General features: G+C 36.1%; 1 protein-coding gene across 4 annotated transcripts in view; it reads left to right on the forward strand.

Annotated features, from left to right (window-relative positions):
* The window catches only part of PAG1 (phosphoprotein membrane anchor with glycosphingolipid microdomains 1), a 1,294,572-nt gene extending 1,289,601 nt beyond the window's left edge, over window positions 1-4,971 (forward strand). For all 4 annotated transcript variants that reach the window (XM_044065772.1, XM_044065771.1, XM_044065774.1 and 1 more), the window contains one exon: window positions 2,490-4,971. In XM_044065772.1, coding sequence (XP_043921707.1) covers window positions 2,490-2,837 — 348 coding nt within the window. In that variant the 3' untranslated portion in view covers window positions 2,838-4,971. The remainder of the gene's footprint in view (window positions 1-2,489) is intronic.
* Window positions 4,972-18,592: the final 13,621 nt, after the last annotated feature.

Below are 18,592 nucleotides of genomic sequence, written 5' to 3' on the forward strand. Positions count from 1 at the left end.
AAGTTACTCCACACGTAAAATTATTTGGCATGACAATCGATGACAATCTTAAATTCAATTTACATATCCTTAGCAGCATCAAGAAAACCCATCAAAACCTAGGCACCCTACATAGAGTAAAGAAATTCTTTACAGACTCTGCCAAGGTAACTCTAGCTACCACTTATCTCTTACCTTCTCTCCTGTAAGGGGTCCCTATCATGACCAACCTACAAGCCTCAGTTAATTCTAAACTTGAACAGGCTATAACAAAGTTGCCAGATTCACTTGCAAACAACTTTACTGGATCTACCATTGTTTATCACTAAAAACAATTAATTGGCTCAAGCTTCCTCACCACCTATCTTATACTTAGCTTACTTTAATCTATAAAATCATCCATACCTCATCCACCTGCCCGGCAATTAGGCCCCTACTCCAGTACTATATTCCAAATCATCCGCTTCAGTCAAATAAACTGCTTACCATCTACAAACCACAAAGGGCTGCTGACATCAATCTCTATTGGAATAGTACAGCTAAAACATGGCATAAAATTCCTATATCAGTCAGGTCTATCACATACCTTCATCTTTTCAAACCATTACTAAAAGACTTCCTCTCTGCCTCCTGGCTTTGTCCCTGCTCTTGATCTGGAACATACCTCTCTAACACCCTTCATCCCCTTTCTTATACCTCCCTTTAAAGCACTAAATCACTCTACTTTCTTATTCCTTAGTACTACCTCACTTTATTATACTTCTTAAACTGCCATACCTACTTCTAATTAGCACAATCAAATTACCGTACCATCAGTACTTCTCTATTAATACTCAAACTCACTTATCTCCTCTAATATCTCATTCTGTTGTGTTTCTTAAATTACTCCAACCTACCTTATACACCCCTCTTCCATCTGTAAAGTCTCAGTACAAGGCTTGTAAATTTAATGTTTGTGAATATCAGTAGAAATTTTATCAGACTGACCGTTATGCAGTGCAGTCACTGAAATTGCATTACAAAATGTGTTATTATCAATATTGATTGCACTAAATATGATACCTTGAAGCTTTTCTCCCACGGCCTTCGCTGAAAATAGGGCACCTGTGCCCAGTGGACTATCCCAGTAAATAAATGTCAACAAGTAAAGAAATAAATATTTCATATGTAGTTAATAGTTCAAAAACAAAGAGATTTACAAACTGTTGCATGACATCAGGTGGAGCCTTAGATGTTGTTAAAGAAAACGGTGATATTTGCACTGCAAGTTGCATGTCTTGCAAGATATTCAATGTTATTTGCATTGTTAATTTATAGAATAAAGCATATGTTTTTATATTTCTGTAAATATGTCAATAATCATGCACTCATAAAGGAATTTCTTGATGTCAAGTGAAAGTTTACATTTGGTTAACAAAACCGTTCAAGCAATATATATCTAGGATGTTCATCATCCAAGATATGACAATTTGTTTGTGAAACTTTACAAAAAAAACTTAGTTTGGGGTTTGTATAATACTATGTACTATAATATTTATGGAAAGAATATGAATGCACTATTATCACTGTAATGACTATTTTTTTACTGATAACATTGCTTTTTGTGAAGTTTCTATAGCTTTTATTTTTCAGAACATATTTACATTTCTTTATCTTATGCTAAGTTTATTTTTACAGAAATGCTCTGGAATGCAGTATATGATTAGGCTGCTGAAGATGTAACATTCCACACCAGACAACCACACAGGTGTTAATAGGTTAATTCAATTCAGGGTCATGGAAGCAGACAACCTCGTCCTGAACTGACAGCCAACCCGCCACAGTGCTTACCTTCCAGCTAGTTGCAAAAGGAATCCAAGTGTTTACCATAAATCCTTAATAGCTCAGCTGACCAAATATGTACACCTTAAGTGTACATGGTCACTTTATATGTGTTTGTGATCTCCATATTGCTTATTTCCACAGTTTCTACATGAATGAACTTTCATTACATTACTAATGTGACTTTACATACTTCTGCTTACAAAATCAATCTTCTGTAACAGTATCTTATTTCCAGTTATTGTCTCGTTAGAGTAAGGTGACAACATATCAGCATAAGTCCAAGCTTTACATTTGTCTATAAGCCACATTTTTAAAGAAGATGTGATGCAATGTTATTATACAAAAACATTTCACTGAATTTTACCAAATGTTCTCTGACGTGGCTTTCTATACAGTTTTTCTGCTCCTGCCTGATCTTTCAACCCTATATTAATTTCAGTGCTTTCAAATATTGTCTGCCACTGGGTTTTATATTTTTTGAGTACCAAGAAAAGTAGCAAAATGCAAAAGGTATAATATAACATGCATACTTTCTGGTTATCTCAGTTCCTTTAGCATTTGAGGTTTCTCATTTTGAAGAGGAAGAATAATAATGGTTATAATGAACACATTTGAAATACAATTTATTTATCCAAACAGTTTGAATCAAGTATAGTTTCTGTGCTAATACATTATTTGTTTTGCAGGTAGCAGCTATGTACTCAACGGTGACCAAATCACAAGAAAATATTGATCTCGCCATGCCTGACTCTACATACAGTTACATTAAGGAGGTGCCTCTACAAAGTACCCCATCTGTTGGTAGTGATCTTTATTCAACAGTGATAGACACTGAAAAAACATCAACTATCACTGGAGTGGCAGGACCTCTACTTGTGCAGAACCCAGCTGAGAATGATTACGAAGCCATTCATATGGAAGCAAAGACGGAATCCCTGAATGAACCCATATCTGCTATCAGCCCAGCATCGCCACCACAGATTGATCATGATTATGAAAGCATTGCTGATTTGCAAAAACATAGCAAGCAGTAATATCACAGTATTATGAAAAGCACATTTTGTTGAAAATTATTTTGTAAGAGAACAGCATTGCATTGCTAGTGACGGTACGAAGGAACTGGAAATACAAAGTGCCATTTAATTAATACTACTAAAAAGACTTGTTAAAACAGTGCTTAAATAATGTATCTTTTTTGCCTCGTCAAAGAAAGGAAACCACTTTTGTAAGTATGTGCCAACTAAGTCATGAACCTCAAAGTCACTATCATCTGGAGTAGCACAGCATGGCAAGCAACTGTTTTATATCAAAGGTTTCTGATGTAATTGTTTGTTTTCTTTGTTCAGTCCAGCACTTTGTGTTATATTTTGAAATAATTAGTCTAACTCTTGGTGGGTACGTTAATACCAAATGGTACGAGAGCACAGTAGATACCACAATAGCGCTTTTGTATGCCTTGATTTCAACATTAGGTTCATAGATAGTTTCCAGAAATAAGGAATTCAATGTTAAAATGGCAGCAGACACTCAACAAGGTTGTTGGTACAACAGCTGCACCTATCTTTTGCCCATGCACCATAAAGCTGCTTGCAGATTCCTTCCCATGCATGTATTGCATGTATCAGTACCCAGCCAGACCAGATAATCTCCCACATTGTAGCATATTTGATAGATCATGCATGCGTGGGCTGTAGGGTTACCCTCTGTCCCTCTTTATGCAGGACAATCCCTATTTCGGCAGATGTGTCCTGTAAAAAACAAAAAAAATCACAAGTGACCTGAGTTTTGGGGGAGAAAAAAACATTTCCTATGTTTCCTCTATTAGGAGCATAAGCAATTATTTTGCATTTGAAATATATCAATATTATATGAAACAACAAAAACAATTTCAATTATACAAGACTAAGCCTTTTGATAAAATAAAGTGAAATCCTGTCTTTTGCACTGGTTGTGGCCATAGTTTGTCCTGCAAAATATCTTGTTTCCATTAAAAATGCCCCATTTTGGGCATTTGAAAAGGTGTCGATCCTGACTGGCTACATCCAGTACAACAACTCAGACCAGTACAGAAAAATGTTTGGAGTATCTCTGAAGGGCAGCATCTTTTGGCTAAACCATTACATATGATGCAGGTTTATGAGGGGAACCAAATTCTGAGGAGATACATGTAGGTAATACAAACAAAGGACATGCATACCAGATGGGATTGGCAAAGGGAATAATTAATGGAATTATCTAAGGGGATCATTCAAAAGCACCACATATCATTGTACAATGAAGATTTAAAGTATATGGTAGTAATATTTTTGCTGTTGTTGAAAGCAGCAGCCCCTGACCCACAGAAATAAGGATAGAACTCCTAAACCTTATGTTCTGTACAAGTCAATAAAATGTTTAATTGTTCATGTCTGAATACCTGTTTGTTCAGATTATTATTTTACTGGGTCAGTTTAACCATTTATGCTCATAATGTTTCAACATTCACAGATTTAATACCTCAGTGACTGCTTACTAAAGCACAGACATTTCCCTAAGACCTTAAGCACAATACTATCTGTTTTATAACGCAGTTGTAATATGATGCACAGATATAAGAAGTCCTTTAACAAGTTCTAATTGTACTGCAAAAAACAACATATTTTTTATGTTTTTGTGATGCCATTCTTTTTGTTTCATGATATGTTTTTTATTAGAACTCCTACAAAAAAAAACAGTTTGTGGTAACTATTTCTGATGTATCAACATTATAAATTTGAAGTCCCACTGTGTTTCTCTCTGCACCCACTTGTGCATAGGCACACATATGTGCACACTGACACACGTGACACACACACACACACACACACACACACACACACACACACACACACACACACACACACACAGTCTGCTACAGCTTCCAAAAATTTTTGAGCCTTGTTTGCTTACTCAAAAAATTATTTATTTATAAAATAAAAATGGTAGCTGGCGCAGCTGTTCAGGTGTTGCTGTAAAATAAACTCATTCTTTAAGTAGCGAGGTACAAGACAGCAGACGTTATGTGCTTTCTGAATTACTTTTATTATGTAATGTTGCACAGCAGTTATAAAATGGTACTTTTTACTGTATTATAAAAATTAACAAGCTTATGAATGTCATGACTTACGCTGTGATAAAAAATCAAAATTATGGGACCTTACTGTCTTTTTCAACATGTGCTATGAGTACCAGGCATATATCATAAGGAGCTTTTTCACAGTATTTGTACACCATAATTTCACTTCCATTACATACAACTGATGAGTATGTTCATAACATTTAAATTGTAGCTTCTGCATATGTAAAGCATAGTAGGAAGCAGTATTTGACAGTAGTTGGCAAAACTGAGAACTGCTTCATATTTTGAAATGAATGTGTTCAAGTTGTAGTGATGTCATGGAATCAGGGGAAGGAATTTGGTGTAACGGTATCAATTGCTGCCATTTACTGCTACAAATATAATAGTTAATTATGCACCAGTCTTAAAGTGCTACTATAGCATGTTTCAGCATTTTTTTGTATCCTCAAGATTTAATTCTTTTGTGAAATCTATAACTAGGCTTAGTGTCATATAAAGTATCAGGTTCTGTGTATTTCGTTGTCTGTACAGTACATGCGACATTTTGGAAGAAGGATTTCATATTGAAATGCAGGTTCTTCCCAAAGTGCTGGCATTTGCTTTGCAGAAAGTAGGGAGTGGGATTTTGCCTTTTCCTCCCTATTGCATGATCTCAGAGTTGATATATATAATTAGTAAGGAAGCTTGTCCCATGAATAAAACTTTGTTTTGTGTTTTTTTTAATTTAATGCATTTTGACCATTTGTGATTGATGTAGTGTATGCTGATGTAGTGGGTCGGCAATATAATGAAAGGTAATCAAGGTATCATGTATACTATAGTTTCAAGTGATTTTCTCAGACTCCCGAGAATACCCGTAAAAGGCAGACATCCACTACTGAGTGCTGATGTCCAACTGCACAACAACTGGAGGCTGACCATGCCTGAAACCTGCATTCCTCACATGTGAAACTCACCAAGGTACAGGAGCCTGAAAGTGGGTGTAACATGTCAGCTGGTATAATAGTCTGTAAAGGCACACTTACCACCATCGAAAGTCATATACATCATGGCTGTGTACTCACTGCCTCTAAAATGAGGCTTTAGTCTAAACTGTGACATCTGGTCTGAAAGCAGTAAGCAATCCCACCTCCCACATGGGAGTGGGGTAAAGTGCTCACTACTTAGCGGCTGATTATATTAGATGGCAGCATATCATATACATGCTGCCAAGAGTTTAAATGCAGCCATAGCTCGAACTCGAAGCCATACCATCAAACCTCTTACCTCAAAAATCAGGACAAAGGCAGGAAATAATGAGGGGCAAAGGGGGAGCATACAGATATTCAGAAGGATTGCCAAGAATAACTGATTTTGCCATTGCTGTCAGTGACCAAAGCATATGATGTTTGAAACTGAAACATCCATAAGAATTAATGTGTGCAATCCCCAGCAATGTGCTAGAAAAGCAGATGTGATACAATGAGCAGACAAACAGTATGTGTTAAAATTAAAGTCACTTTACAAAAGCAGGATCAATGGAGAGCTATGACCACAATATAATAGTACAGAGACAAGGAACAAAGCTGAACTGTTTACATCAACTCAGTCCATAATACTGGCCAGTTTTCCCACCGTGACCTTGTTTTTTGTTCCTACTTTATATCAGTTATAACATGTTGGCATGAATGTTGCTTCACATGCTGCTGAAATAACAGCCTGTGTAGTACCATGCTTGTCATGATGGATGTGAAGCTGCACAGTAACCTAAGTTTTGGCACTGTTTAGGGACTGCAATCCTCAAGCTTTGATGGAAAGCACGTTGGCCATTTTGGTAGGGTGTGTCAGGTATGATGTGCGAATGTGCGAATATAATAACATGGTACCTACACTCTGTAGAGTTTCAGGGAGTGCAGGTATGCAGTGGATTTGGGCTGCCATTCAGTGATTGTGGAAACACTTGAATCCCAAGTGTAAATACAATGTAACAGTCTTTTTCTTTTCTTTTCTTTGTTCTCAGTCTATTCCTCTCTCTCAGTACCTACTCTTGCCTCCAACTACTTTCCTGTTTTACCGCTTCCTTCCATTTATGCAGGTCAGTTCACCTTCTTGCCAGTCAGTGATGTGAACACATCCATTAATGAAACTCTGCCATTCACAGCACAGTCAGCTGAAATTCACTCACTAGTGCAGCCAAATGACACTATAGAATTAAATGGATCTCTCATCATATCCATTATAATTTGATTCTTTACGCTGTGAAATGGATATTGTACTATGCTCTGATATTAAAAAAAAATCTGCATGGTCTAACCTGAACCTTTAATATTACCCTGAGTGATTGGTGACATTGTGTAATTGAATGTATTAGAATGTGATATCAGTGGTAAATATCCTATAGTCCCTCTACCCCCAGCAAAAAGTATTGGTAGGAATGATAGTGCCTAAGGTCAGTGGCTGTAGGACACACATACACATACACACACACACACACACACACACACACACACACACACACACACACACACACACACACACACACAGACACCTTACAATTTTTTTTCACCTTACAATTGTTTCTTTGGGGGATTACTTTTTCTCCCCTTTTCCAGGAAGTGTGTATTCTCACACACAGTTTAATTCAATCCAAAAACCTCTGCCACCCAGGATGCTAGGATTACAGACATATGCCACATGCCCGGCAAGAATAGATCCCTTATCTATTTAAGGTACACATACTAGAGATCATTGAATGTAACACACACACACACACACCATGGCACAAGTCTAAAGGAAAACTCCTTCTAGCCAGAATTGAACCAGCAACCTCAGGATGACTTGGTAAATCATTACAGTCCTCCACTCTACCAACTGAGCTATTGAAACTCGAGCCACACACACACACACACACACACACACACACACACACACACACACACACACACACACACACACACACACACACACACACACACACACACACACACACACACACACACACACACACACACACACACACACACACACACACACACACTTACTTTATTTAGTTAATGTGGTAAATCAACCAGCTAATATTCATACTTAGTTTCATTTTATTATACCTTTTAAATCATAGTCTATGTATGCTATCAGAGGTCATCCCCGCCACAGACAAATCGCAGTCTAAACAAACTTGATAAGTGCACTTCAAAAAGGCAGTATCATCTGCAGAAAATTCATTACTGCCTGATCCGCCACTACTGCTGACTCCTGCTACCATCACTACAGGCAAATACCTAGCTGCCGACCTGGTGGGCCCGCTATACCAATACATCTGATAACACAAGTTCAGTCTGAACTTGGACATGACCATAACTTTTCAAAAGAATGCTTTTTTGTGTTACAGAATAATCAGCAAATGCACGTACCCCACCACTTATGCAGAATTGAAATGTAAGGACTTGGCTCTTATTACAATTAAATAAATAATTTGCTGTACAAGTCTATGGCACACACTTGTGCTATTAAAGTACTCGCTGAGAATCATTAACTGCAAGCAGTGAAGTACTCACTGTGTCTCATAACTACTCACTGAGAATCATTAATTGGAAGCCTGGCATGCTTTATATAGGATTTAGTGTCCCTCTACAAAGTGATAGAACTTAACTTTTACAATGACAGTAGGAAATAACTGTTAGAAATCTATGAAAAGGCATATTTTAATACATTAAACATATACTGTGGAAATGCAGTGGAATACATTATTAGATTAACTGAAGTAGTAGTATAAATGCCTCCACTCTGCATAATAAAAAGGAAGAATATAAGGAAAAATGCAGTCTTTAATTTATTATTGAATTTAGAGTTGGAAGTAGAGTAGGGCACATGTGAAAATATTATTTCTTACTTGATAATTATAAAGATGGTACAATACATTATGGGGGTACTGACAGGAAAAGTAAAGAAAAAATGACATGTTTGCTTTGAAAATAGCATAAGTTTTAAAAGCATGGAAGATTGTGCACTGTTCAATGATACAGCAGTAATAATTAATGAAAAATATCAAGGGTATCAGAGTTTGTAAGAAATTTGGGGATGCATGGCTAGGCTTAAAAAGGCCTTTGTGGTCCTTAGCCTAGTAAACATCTATGAACCTACGAACCTATGGAGCAGATCAACAAAATGGGATTAGTAATGAAAGATCACGTCATGCTTAGTCAGAACTTAGAATATTAAAAGCGAAACTTCAAGACCACATAGTAATACAAACACACAAAATCACTATTTAAAGTATCAGAATCACAAAAGTGTTGCTATTAGGAAAGGGACACCTGTAACATGGGGATCTGCCCTCAGCTCCCTGATCTGCAAGTATATGAACTCTGAGATGTCTCTGTAGTAAAGACAAAAACACTAAACTGGATGGTTTTAACTTTATTTTTGACATTAAACATATCTTGTAACATGTATTGAGGCTCATGGCTGACTTACTAGTTGTTTTGCTGTTCTAACTCTGAGAAAAGGGAAATGTAAGAAAGTTATTGTTTCCCTTTACCCTGTATCACCGATCCTTGGAAAGAGTAGTAAATACCATGTGTCAAAGCAACAGCCAATGCACTGAAGTGTCAAAAATGTAAAACTTTTCTTACAGTTAAAATGTTGACAAATGCAATGCAAAAAAGATACAGTTCTCCAAATCTTAATCAGCTTCAATATCACCAGCTTATAATAGCCCATAAGACTCTATATCTTCCTAACAATATCCCTGGACTCTCTAGCCTCATTACACCTTATAAAAACCTCACATCTCTATGCTCCTCTAACAAACTACTGATCAATACTACTAAACCCAACAACACAGCAGGTGAGTCGCTGTTCTCTAACTCTGTAGGAAAACTTTGGAATAAACTTCCCTCTGAAATCACATCTCAAACTTCTCTCTCACTTTTCAAAAGGAATTTGAAACTCTACCTTAACAATCACTGGCTATGTACCTGTACTAACCCTGACTAAATCTTCTCATATTCACTTATCCCACCTCATCCCTTATTAGCTCCCTTTTATGTATCCATAAACTTCATTATTGCATTTATCTTACTAGTATATATTTACATCATACCTCAGTCTCTTACAAAATGACCATCTTAATTCTACTCTGTACCTTACAAAATGACCATGATAACACCAATTTGTACTATTGAATAAAAAAAAAAAAAAAAAAACACTTTTTTTTTGTAATACTGCTATCTCTATTATCTGTATAACTCCTGTTTTTAACTTTGTAAAGCAACTCTGTATTATTCTTGGAGCTTTTCTCCTCGGGCCTCTACTGAAAATGGACATGTCTCCAACTAGACTAGCCCGGTCAACAAATGTAAAATAAAAAAATAAAAATAAATAAAAACAGGACAGAACAACACAAGGCTTCTAGCTGTGCAGAAGTTTTTAACTCTGGGAATGATATTTTTAACCTTTTTGAGCTACAGTGATTAAGTCATACAAAAGTTTTATCAGTGCTAACCTGGCAAACACATGCATTTTAGTACTGCTTTAAATCTGTACATAAGTACAATTTTGTCACATTACAAGTAAAGGGAACTGTAGAGAAGCCTGGAAATATCCCCTCAGACAAAACATCTAACACTAGGCCTTTAAGGCTAAGGACAGTTTACAGAAGCATAAGAAATGCACAGCTCACCAAAGGAACATCTACACCCCTTAACTTAACACATGCTTTTTGAGGATCATGTCTCACTTGGGGAGGTGGCCACAGGTGAGTCCATTATGCTGTTCATCTGACATTTTTTTTTTGCTTTTATGCTCCTTCCTTCCTCTGGAGTTCAACATGCAGTGACTGTCCATTTGTGCACATTCTTATGCATGTAGGTGGTTTGAATCCTTTCTGATTCCTTTGCGCTGTCTTGAGTCTCCATTAGGGAACAATACAAGAGCATCAAGTTCCTTTTCCCTTCCCTAATGTAGGTGAGCTGCCATTTCAAGCATAGCCTCCCCAACTGACCTTCTAGCATGCTAGGTCATTAGTTGATTCTCAGTCATTGATAGGATAGACAGGCATTAAAACCAAGAAAATCACCAGCAGGATGAATGGAAATCACACTGTTTTATTACCAAGTTGAGCGCTTTCATCAATTAAATTTGACTTCATCAGAACAAGAGGTACAAGCAGCCAAGTTTTTAAATACACTAAAAGCATAGTCTGTAGGTTAAAATCACACCAATCACTGTCATTTCCTTTGAATAAATTAATAAATTAATAATTACTTATTACCAATCTTGCTTAAAGTGATAGACAGGCACCCTGGCAAGTTAGTTAGAGATAGTTCATATGACAATGCAAGCTAAATCCTATGGAAATAAAGGACAAAAGCTATACCCCCTTCTAAAATGAGATAAAGACTCACAGTATCAAAATTGCAAATGAATTTGAATTCTCTTGTGTCGTGAATCTTTGCATGTTTAGTAACAACTGGCTTATGCCCATCACATTCCCAGAAAATGTTCTTCTTTAATTTTTATTAAAGCGTATTGCACACTTTTGTGCCACAATTCCCACTTTCCAGTATCAGTGAGTTATAACAGAACCTGCTAAAACAGTGGTTATTATGTAGTATTGATATTTGCAAGCCAGTTAATCTTGTAAAAAAATTCATTAAACGTAACCTTCATTAAACTTGTAATGCTCTATTAAATGTGTACCATTCAACAACCATAGTGATCACCCACAATTTTATTTACTGAAAGATGGTAAATATGGAGCAAAGCTTGGAATATGATACAGTCAAAATATTCTGCTCAGTAGCAGATATGCACTGTATAAACATTCATGCAAATAAACAGCCATAGGAAGGGAAATGAGAAGTGATGGTATGTAGAAGGATCATTGGTGGCCAATGCTAGTATTTAAAGCATTACAAAAATGAGTGCGCCCAAGGAGTTCATTTCTCCTGCTCCTTCCCCAGTTATTGATTATTAACTCATTTTGTGAATTTTCTCTGAACCAGCATTACGCAGATTTTGCCAGGTTAAGATTCACTTGAGCTATTCTTCTCTGTTACAATTTTTTGTCTTTGCATAAGTATAGAGGGAAGTCATATTATTTGTTTCTGCATACTTGACTGGTGCTCAGAAGGTCAAACAGACAAGATCACAAGTGTCCCATTATGGCAGCCAGACTTAGAAAAGTCTGAGAAGGTGAGTGTAGTGAGCTCCTCACGTTCGTCCTCTTCTCCAATTTTGTACGATGTCAGAGTTGATATATATATATATATATCTATATATATATATATATATATATATATATATATATATATATATATATATAGCTTGGGGGTCTAGGGGCTCTTGTCATGTCAAAGGATGCAGGGGGGGGGGTCTTGCCCCCTGCAAAAACAGATTGTGTTTTGCAGCCTTGGGAGTGTCACTACGTTTGCTAGTGATACCCCAAGGTTTTAGAGGTTTGGGGGTCGAATAATCACAATTAGATAAATTGTTTTAATTCACAGTGGACTAAAATAGACATTGTGCAGGTTTCCCCATGCAGTCTGGTTTCAGAAGACATCTTTTTTCTACTTTGTTGTATTCACTGTTCCTATATAAAGACAATGGTGTCCAACTAGTGCTTCATTATAAAACTCTCATAATCCCTTACATGTGTTTTTTTATCATTATGGTAACATTTATCAGTCCATGTTTTACTCTGTAACTCTTTGTTAGACTGCACAGTATATAACTCTGTATAATTTTTTGAGGATCAGGCAGCATTCAAGGAAGTTTGGGTCTTTACTCCATCAACCTATCTAACTGGTATGTTCCCATTCTTAGTCAGAAGTCACTGTTATGGCTTGAGCCATGGTAACCATGATCACAGTGTACTAGACCACTTGAAATGGGGCACATATGAACTTAAGATAAATGGCTAAATGCTATATATATTCGAGTTTCTAACTTCAGGTACTCCCATCTTCATACCATCAGTACGGAATGTTGCTGAACAACACATTTTAATCCAACAGCAGCATAAAAAGTGAATGTTGTTGTTTGTCTTTTCCTGGTTAGGGGTCGCCACAGCAGAATTCTGATCTGCTAATGATTGGCAGTAGATTTTTTTATGGTGCCGAGTTGCCAACCCGACGCCCAACCTTCAGCGAATGCACACCCATTTAAGCATGTCTTTCGGAGGCCACTCGACTACGGGGAGGACATGCAGACTCCACACAGAAGGCACTCCAGCCGTGAATCAAACAGGAGAACCTCTTGCTGTGAGGCAACAACGCTACCACTGTACCACCGCGGCTTCCACATAAAAAGTGAATAAGAAACCAAATAAATAATAAAACAGCTACTCAGGAGACCAACAAGCCACAAACTCCACAGTAGCAGTCACTGGCCACCAAATATATATATATAATTCCAACAACTTTATTAAATGTCAAGTGCTTTCATCCCTAAAAACAGCAAATGGGACTACTTCAGAACAGAAAAAGTCCTGTTTGCTGTTTTTAGAGAGGAAAGTGCTTGACATTTAATAAAACTGTTGGATGTTTAACAAAGTTGTTAGAATTATATATATTTGGTGGCCAGTGACTGCTATCATGGAGTTTGTGGCTTGTTGGTCTCCTGGATGGCTGTTTTATTGTTTGACCACATATTTTGTAAAAATATTTTAACTGTACAATTTAACCTTTTGGAGGGATCAGTCAGTCTACTTGTCTGTAATGATCAATCGAAATGAATTTTAAGTACCATACCAGTAAAAGAGAACAACTTGTTCGTAGTTTTCTATATAAAACTTTTGTATAGATTATTGTAATGTTCTGTACAAAGTGTTCGAAAATGACAATTCTGCACTAATTGCTTTGTTAAATTAACTTCACAAAATGTTCTCTGCCACAAGAAGAAATCATGATTTTATAGATCAGAAGTTGTAAGTAGGGGAAAAACAGCAAGACTATAATATGGCTTAACTTCTTTCTGTTGGCTGGATATGTCTTAAATGTTACTTTCTCAATGACTGAATGATTACTGACCAGAGGCCGTGTCTGCATGGAAATATTTATAATACAATTAAACAAGGATCATTTTCAGCTATAAAATGATGCTTCTATGTATAAGAACATTAAAAAAATATGCCAAATAGAAATCATTTGCAGACCCTTTTAATTAAAAACATAACTACAAAAATATGCTTTCAAAAAAGACAAATTCTAAAAACGTAGGGCTTGTTTAACATGCTCTGCATATGGAAGAAGACTACAGTTGCATTTGAGAGCTGTTTAAATATATTTTAAGTCCTGAAAAAGTAAAAAAAAAAAACATTCTTGACAGACCAAGTTTTAGATGTATTTGTTACTATAGCAGACATAACAACCCAGAGAAAAGTTATCATTCTGTTACATCCAAAATGTTTATGCTTCAGAAATGCTGGCATATAATTAATACTAACAATATGATGCAGAGAGATGTCAAAAGAGATGGAAATATTGTATTCCAAAGTAATCAGAGAGCTTTCCTGTGCCTTATAAAGTGCAGATCGCGTGAGATTTATCATTCTGATTGAGTTCAGCTCATTAATGTTGAACTTGCCAACCTCAGTTTTCCTCAAGAAATCAGTGCCAGTTCAGTCAGTTTCTAAGTGCTTTTAGTATTTATTATTTTATGGTTTTAGTGTGACCATGGAGGAGTTGACACTAGGTTGTACTCAGGTGAGTTGAGCTCTCATCAACTTGAATGTCAGACACTTAGAAGTAAACCACATCAATGTACTCACTCAACTAGCATTCTGTTCAGCTTAACAAGGCTGATATATGCACATATAATTTCTTAATATTACCACTTTCAGTTTTTTATTTAAAATGAGAGAACCTCTATAAAAATTATATCCAAGTGTACCATCCAAAGTGTTCAGCCAGAAATGGTAGACAAAAGATTTGTAATTATTGTGTAATGAGTCACAGCTTTATATTTTAAATATCACTTCTTTCTGTTACTCATTATGAAGCGTAGGCAGAAATGCTGGACAATTGCTGAATCCTAGCTTAATTTACTGTATGATACTTTTGTGTTACGCACCATGAAGTATAGACAGAAATGGTGGATAAAGGATTTATAAATGTTAAGCAGTGAAGTATAAACTAATTTACAAAACTCTGCTTCTTTTCTGCTACTCATTATAAAGTGTATTTTTTTGTAATACTGAACTGCATATACATAACAGACTGCCAACCATCTCATCTCACTCCCATAGCCTGTCCACTGCACCCACAACAAAGTCTCAAGTGACGGATTTCTGGCAGCCACCATGAAGGCTGAACTCAAGCAGTGGTGATGTAGTAGTTACTCAAGCCAGAGTTCAAGAACTGTAATCAAAGGGGGAAAGCAGTGATCTAAAAGTAAAAGTTGGTTGCAGGCAGAACAGAACTTCTAGCATCACGTCAAAACATTCTCTCTCCATTGCATCGACTTACAACTTCTAGAGGCATTTTGAGGTGTTGTATAATGCAGAGAGAAATGAAAAAATAGCTATCAGATTTCTGATTTCAAAAAGATAAGGACTGGTGCACATTAAGTGAGATATTGTGTGCTGACTGGGTAATAAACATTTTTCATGCAATATTTCTTTGCCAACTGTGTTCAAATGTTAATGCTGCAATTTATTTATACAAGGTGTGAATTTATTTATTTTCTATTTATCTGTCTTTCACATTTGCTTTATTTTTCCGGATTTTTGTCCCCCCCAGCACATATGCAGACATATATGCATACATGTATATTTGCAAGGATGTGCATACAAACATACATGTACACACACTGCATATACAAACACATTCCTGCAGTAGAGGCAAAGTGCACGCACACACACACACACACACACACACACACACACACACACACACACACACACACACACACAATGTGCACATATATACAAACATATACCTGCAGTGGAGGCATATCCTTCCAAGGTTATCACAAAAGTAACCTATAACAGTTAAGTAAGGAGAGAAACATTAAAAATGTATGCCTAATTTTTAAGTTCAAGATCAAAGCATGCTAATACTGATGATGATTTTTTTCAATAATGTAGCAATTCACATATTTATTTTCAGAATGCCCTCCTTCCCAATTTCATGTGCCTTAAAGAGGTTTCCCTATAAGAAAACATAAATCATAGGGTAGTACTAAGTACCATAACAATGAGAGTGTAAGTAACATTCAGGTATTGAAAGGGACAAGTGATACTTCTGCTGTTAAAGGGCAGATGCAAACAAATGTCCTGCTGTTCTCATCTCAAAGTGATATTCATCCCCTTTAGTCTAACCCCCAAGAATGTTATGTACAAAGAAAATGTATTTATGTATCTCTTACTATGTTTTTGTATGTACCCAAGTCTGTCTTTTCTGTGGACATGATTTTGGCTGTCTGAGAAATTTCAGATTATTTTCTTCTGAAATCTGTCGCATTGTTTGCTACCCCCAAAAGTTGTTATGGAAATCAAGGAGTAGGGAATGGAGAGTGGAAACTACAGCTGGCCTTTGTAGTTTTAAGAAAACTATTTGGGTTACTGATTTCAAATTTAAATACGGTCAACAGATGAAAACAATCATGGAAGAACCAATAGTTTCACACACAGGTGATTACCAACACCAGTAAATGATAGGGCAGTTCAAACCTGAATATAAAATACATTTTATAGTGAAGATAACTCATGTAGAATGTCTTTCTAGCACAGCATTTATAATAAAGGAAAATGTTAGTTTAGTAGTTTGCTACTAATAAAATTCTGAGTCATGCCAAAAACATAGTTAAACTCTCCACAGACTCTCAGAAAAATCAGGAACTCAGAGAACTTTTGCTATATGTAAACGAACAGACCAGATAACTGGATTATATACTGGCGATATGGTGCATACTGTACGAAGATGATGGTCTTGCTGTAAAACAAATTCACACCAGTATGACATATACTTCAGGCTATCTTTCAGTAAAACTGTAAAATAACACCAACCACTTAGGTTATAATACGTATTATATCCATGCTTTAATCCATTTGTATGACCATTTATCTTAGTAAGGGTAGAGATGGTTGCAAATTGAGCAGGAAAAACATAGCCCCCCACACAGTTTGGGTATATATAGTGTTCTGAAAAGAGTAATTTATTGGACTTGCACGTATCCATGTCTATGGTTCAAAATATTTAAAATAAGTGGGGAGCTATGCCCCCCACACCCCCCAGTGTGAGGGGCTGTGCCCCCCACACACACCCTAACTATATATACTAACTCCAGGATCGCACTACAGTGGGGAAAAGGCAATATATCTTTTACTTACCTTATACACACTACCACTACTATGTTGAAATTTCGCATTATAAGGTGTCAGTGTTATGAGTTTCAGGAAAGTGAGTTTTCAGTATTATGAACTTTAGGCTATATGGTCTCAGTCAAATGAATTTCAGTCAAATGAAATTTTGATCATATGAAGTAGACCCATACATATATATATATATATATATATGTATGTATGTGTGTGTGTGTGTGTGTGTGTGTGTGTGTGTGTGTGTGTATATATATATATATATATATATATATATATATATATATATATATATAACTGTATCATTTTATTAAAAATAGGTTTGGCTGAACCACAAATGGTCAAAAAATGACTGACAGTACATTTTAGTTAAAAGCCACTTGACTGAAAATTTCATTGAAAACAATTGCAGTCAATAGACGACATTTCTCATGTCATGTTTGAGCATGGGTTTTGTTAGGGCCATAATTTAGAACATTTTAGGTGGATTGGCAATGCCCACCATTACTTCATACCCCCAGATTTGTAGATGTTTGTGTATGAGCACTCACTCACTGTTTATGGTATTTTTTATTTTTCTTTTCTCCACAGTGAGTGAGTGTGATGGTATAATATATAATTAAGGGGGTATGGGGGCACAGGCCCCCATTTGGAGGATACAGGGGGTTTTCCACCTCAGCAAAAATGTTTTTTATAGTCCTTATGTTGTGACGAATGTTTTTGATGAAATAGCTTTTAAGTTAAATGTACTTTCAGTCATGTCTACCTTCTGTTTATCTTTCAGTCATATCTACCTTCAGGGAATTGATACAGAACCATACATAGAGAGACAGAGATGGAGAGATGGCAGCTTAGTATTGTTTTTAATTTTAAGGTAATTTGAAATAACTGCCATTAGTGTCTTTTTATACTGTTTTTAGAATAAGTTAAAAGTAAGGACTTTACTATTAAGAAGGTAATGCAAAACATTTGCGTAGCACAATACACAGAGGTTTGTGGTTCAGTTCTTTTCTCGTCTTACTTTATTTGATGAATTTGCACTTTTCACTGTCTGTATGTAGCCCTCCTCCCAAAATAAAAAAAAAATGTAAATTGGTTGGCTAATGTAAAATGTCCCGATACACACACACACACACACACACACACACACACACACACATATATATATATATATATATATATATATATATATATATATATATATATTGGACCTATGGCCTAGGCCATGGATAAAATAGTTTTCAAGGAGTAGTCCATTTATGTAGTTACTGCATGCATGATTATGTACACAAAAGTGTATTTGGGAGAACGTGAGAAAAGTACCTGTCAAACCTGCAGCCTCAGGTGTAGTTGATCATAACTCTTTTCACTCTTTGCTCCCACAATTTCTACCTTCA

Source organism: Protopterus annectens, chromosome 3.part0 (assembly GCF_019279795.1).
Source record: "Protopterus annectens isolate FY-2018-M chromosome 3.part0, PAN1.0, whole genome shotgun sequence".
In the NCBI taxonomy this organism is placed as follows: Eukaryota; Metazoa; Chordata; order Ceratodontiformes; family Protopteridae; genus Protopterus; species Protopterus annectens.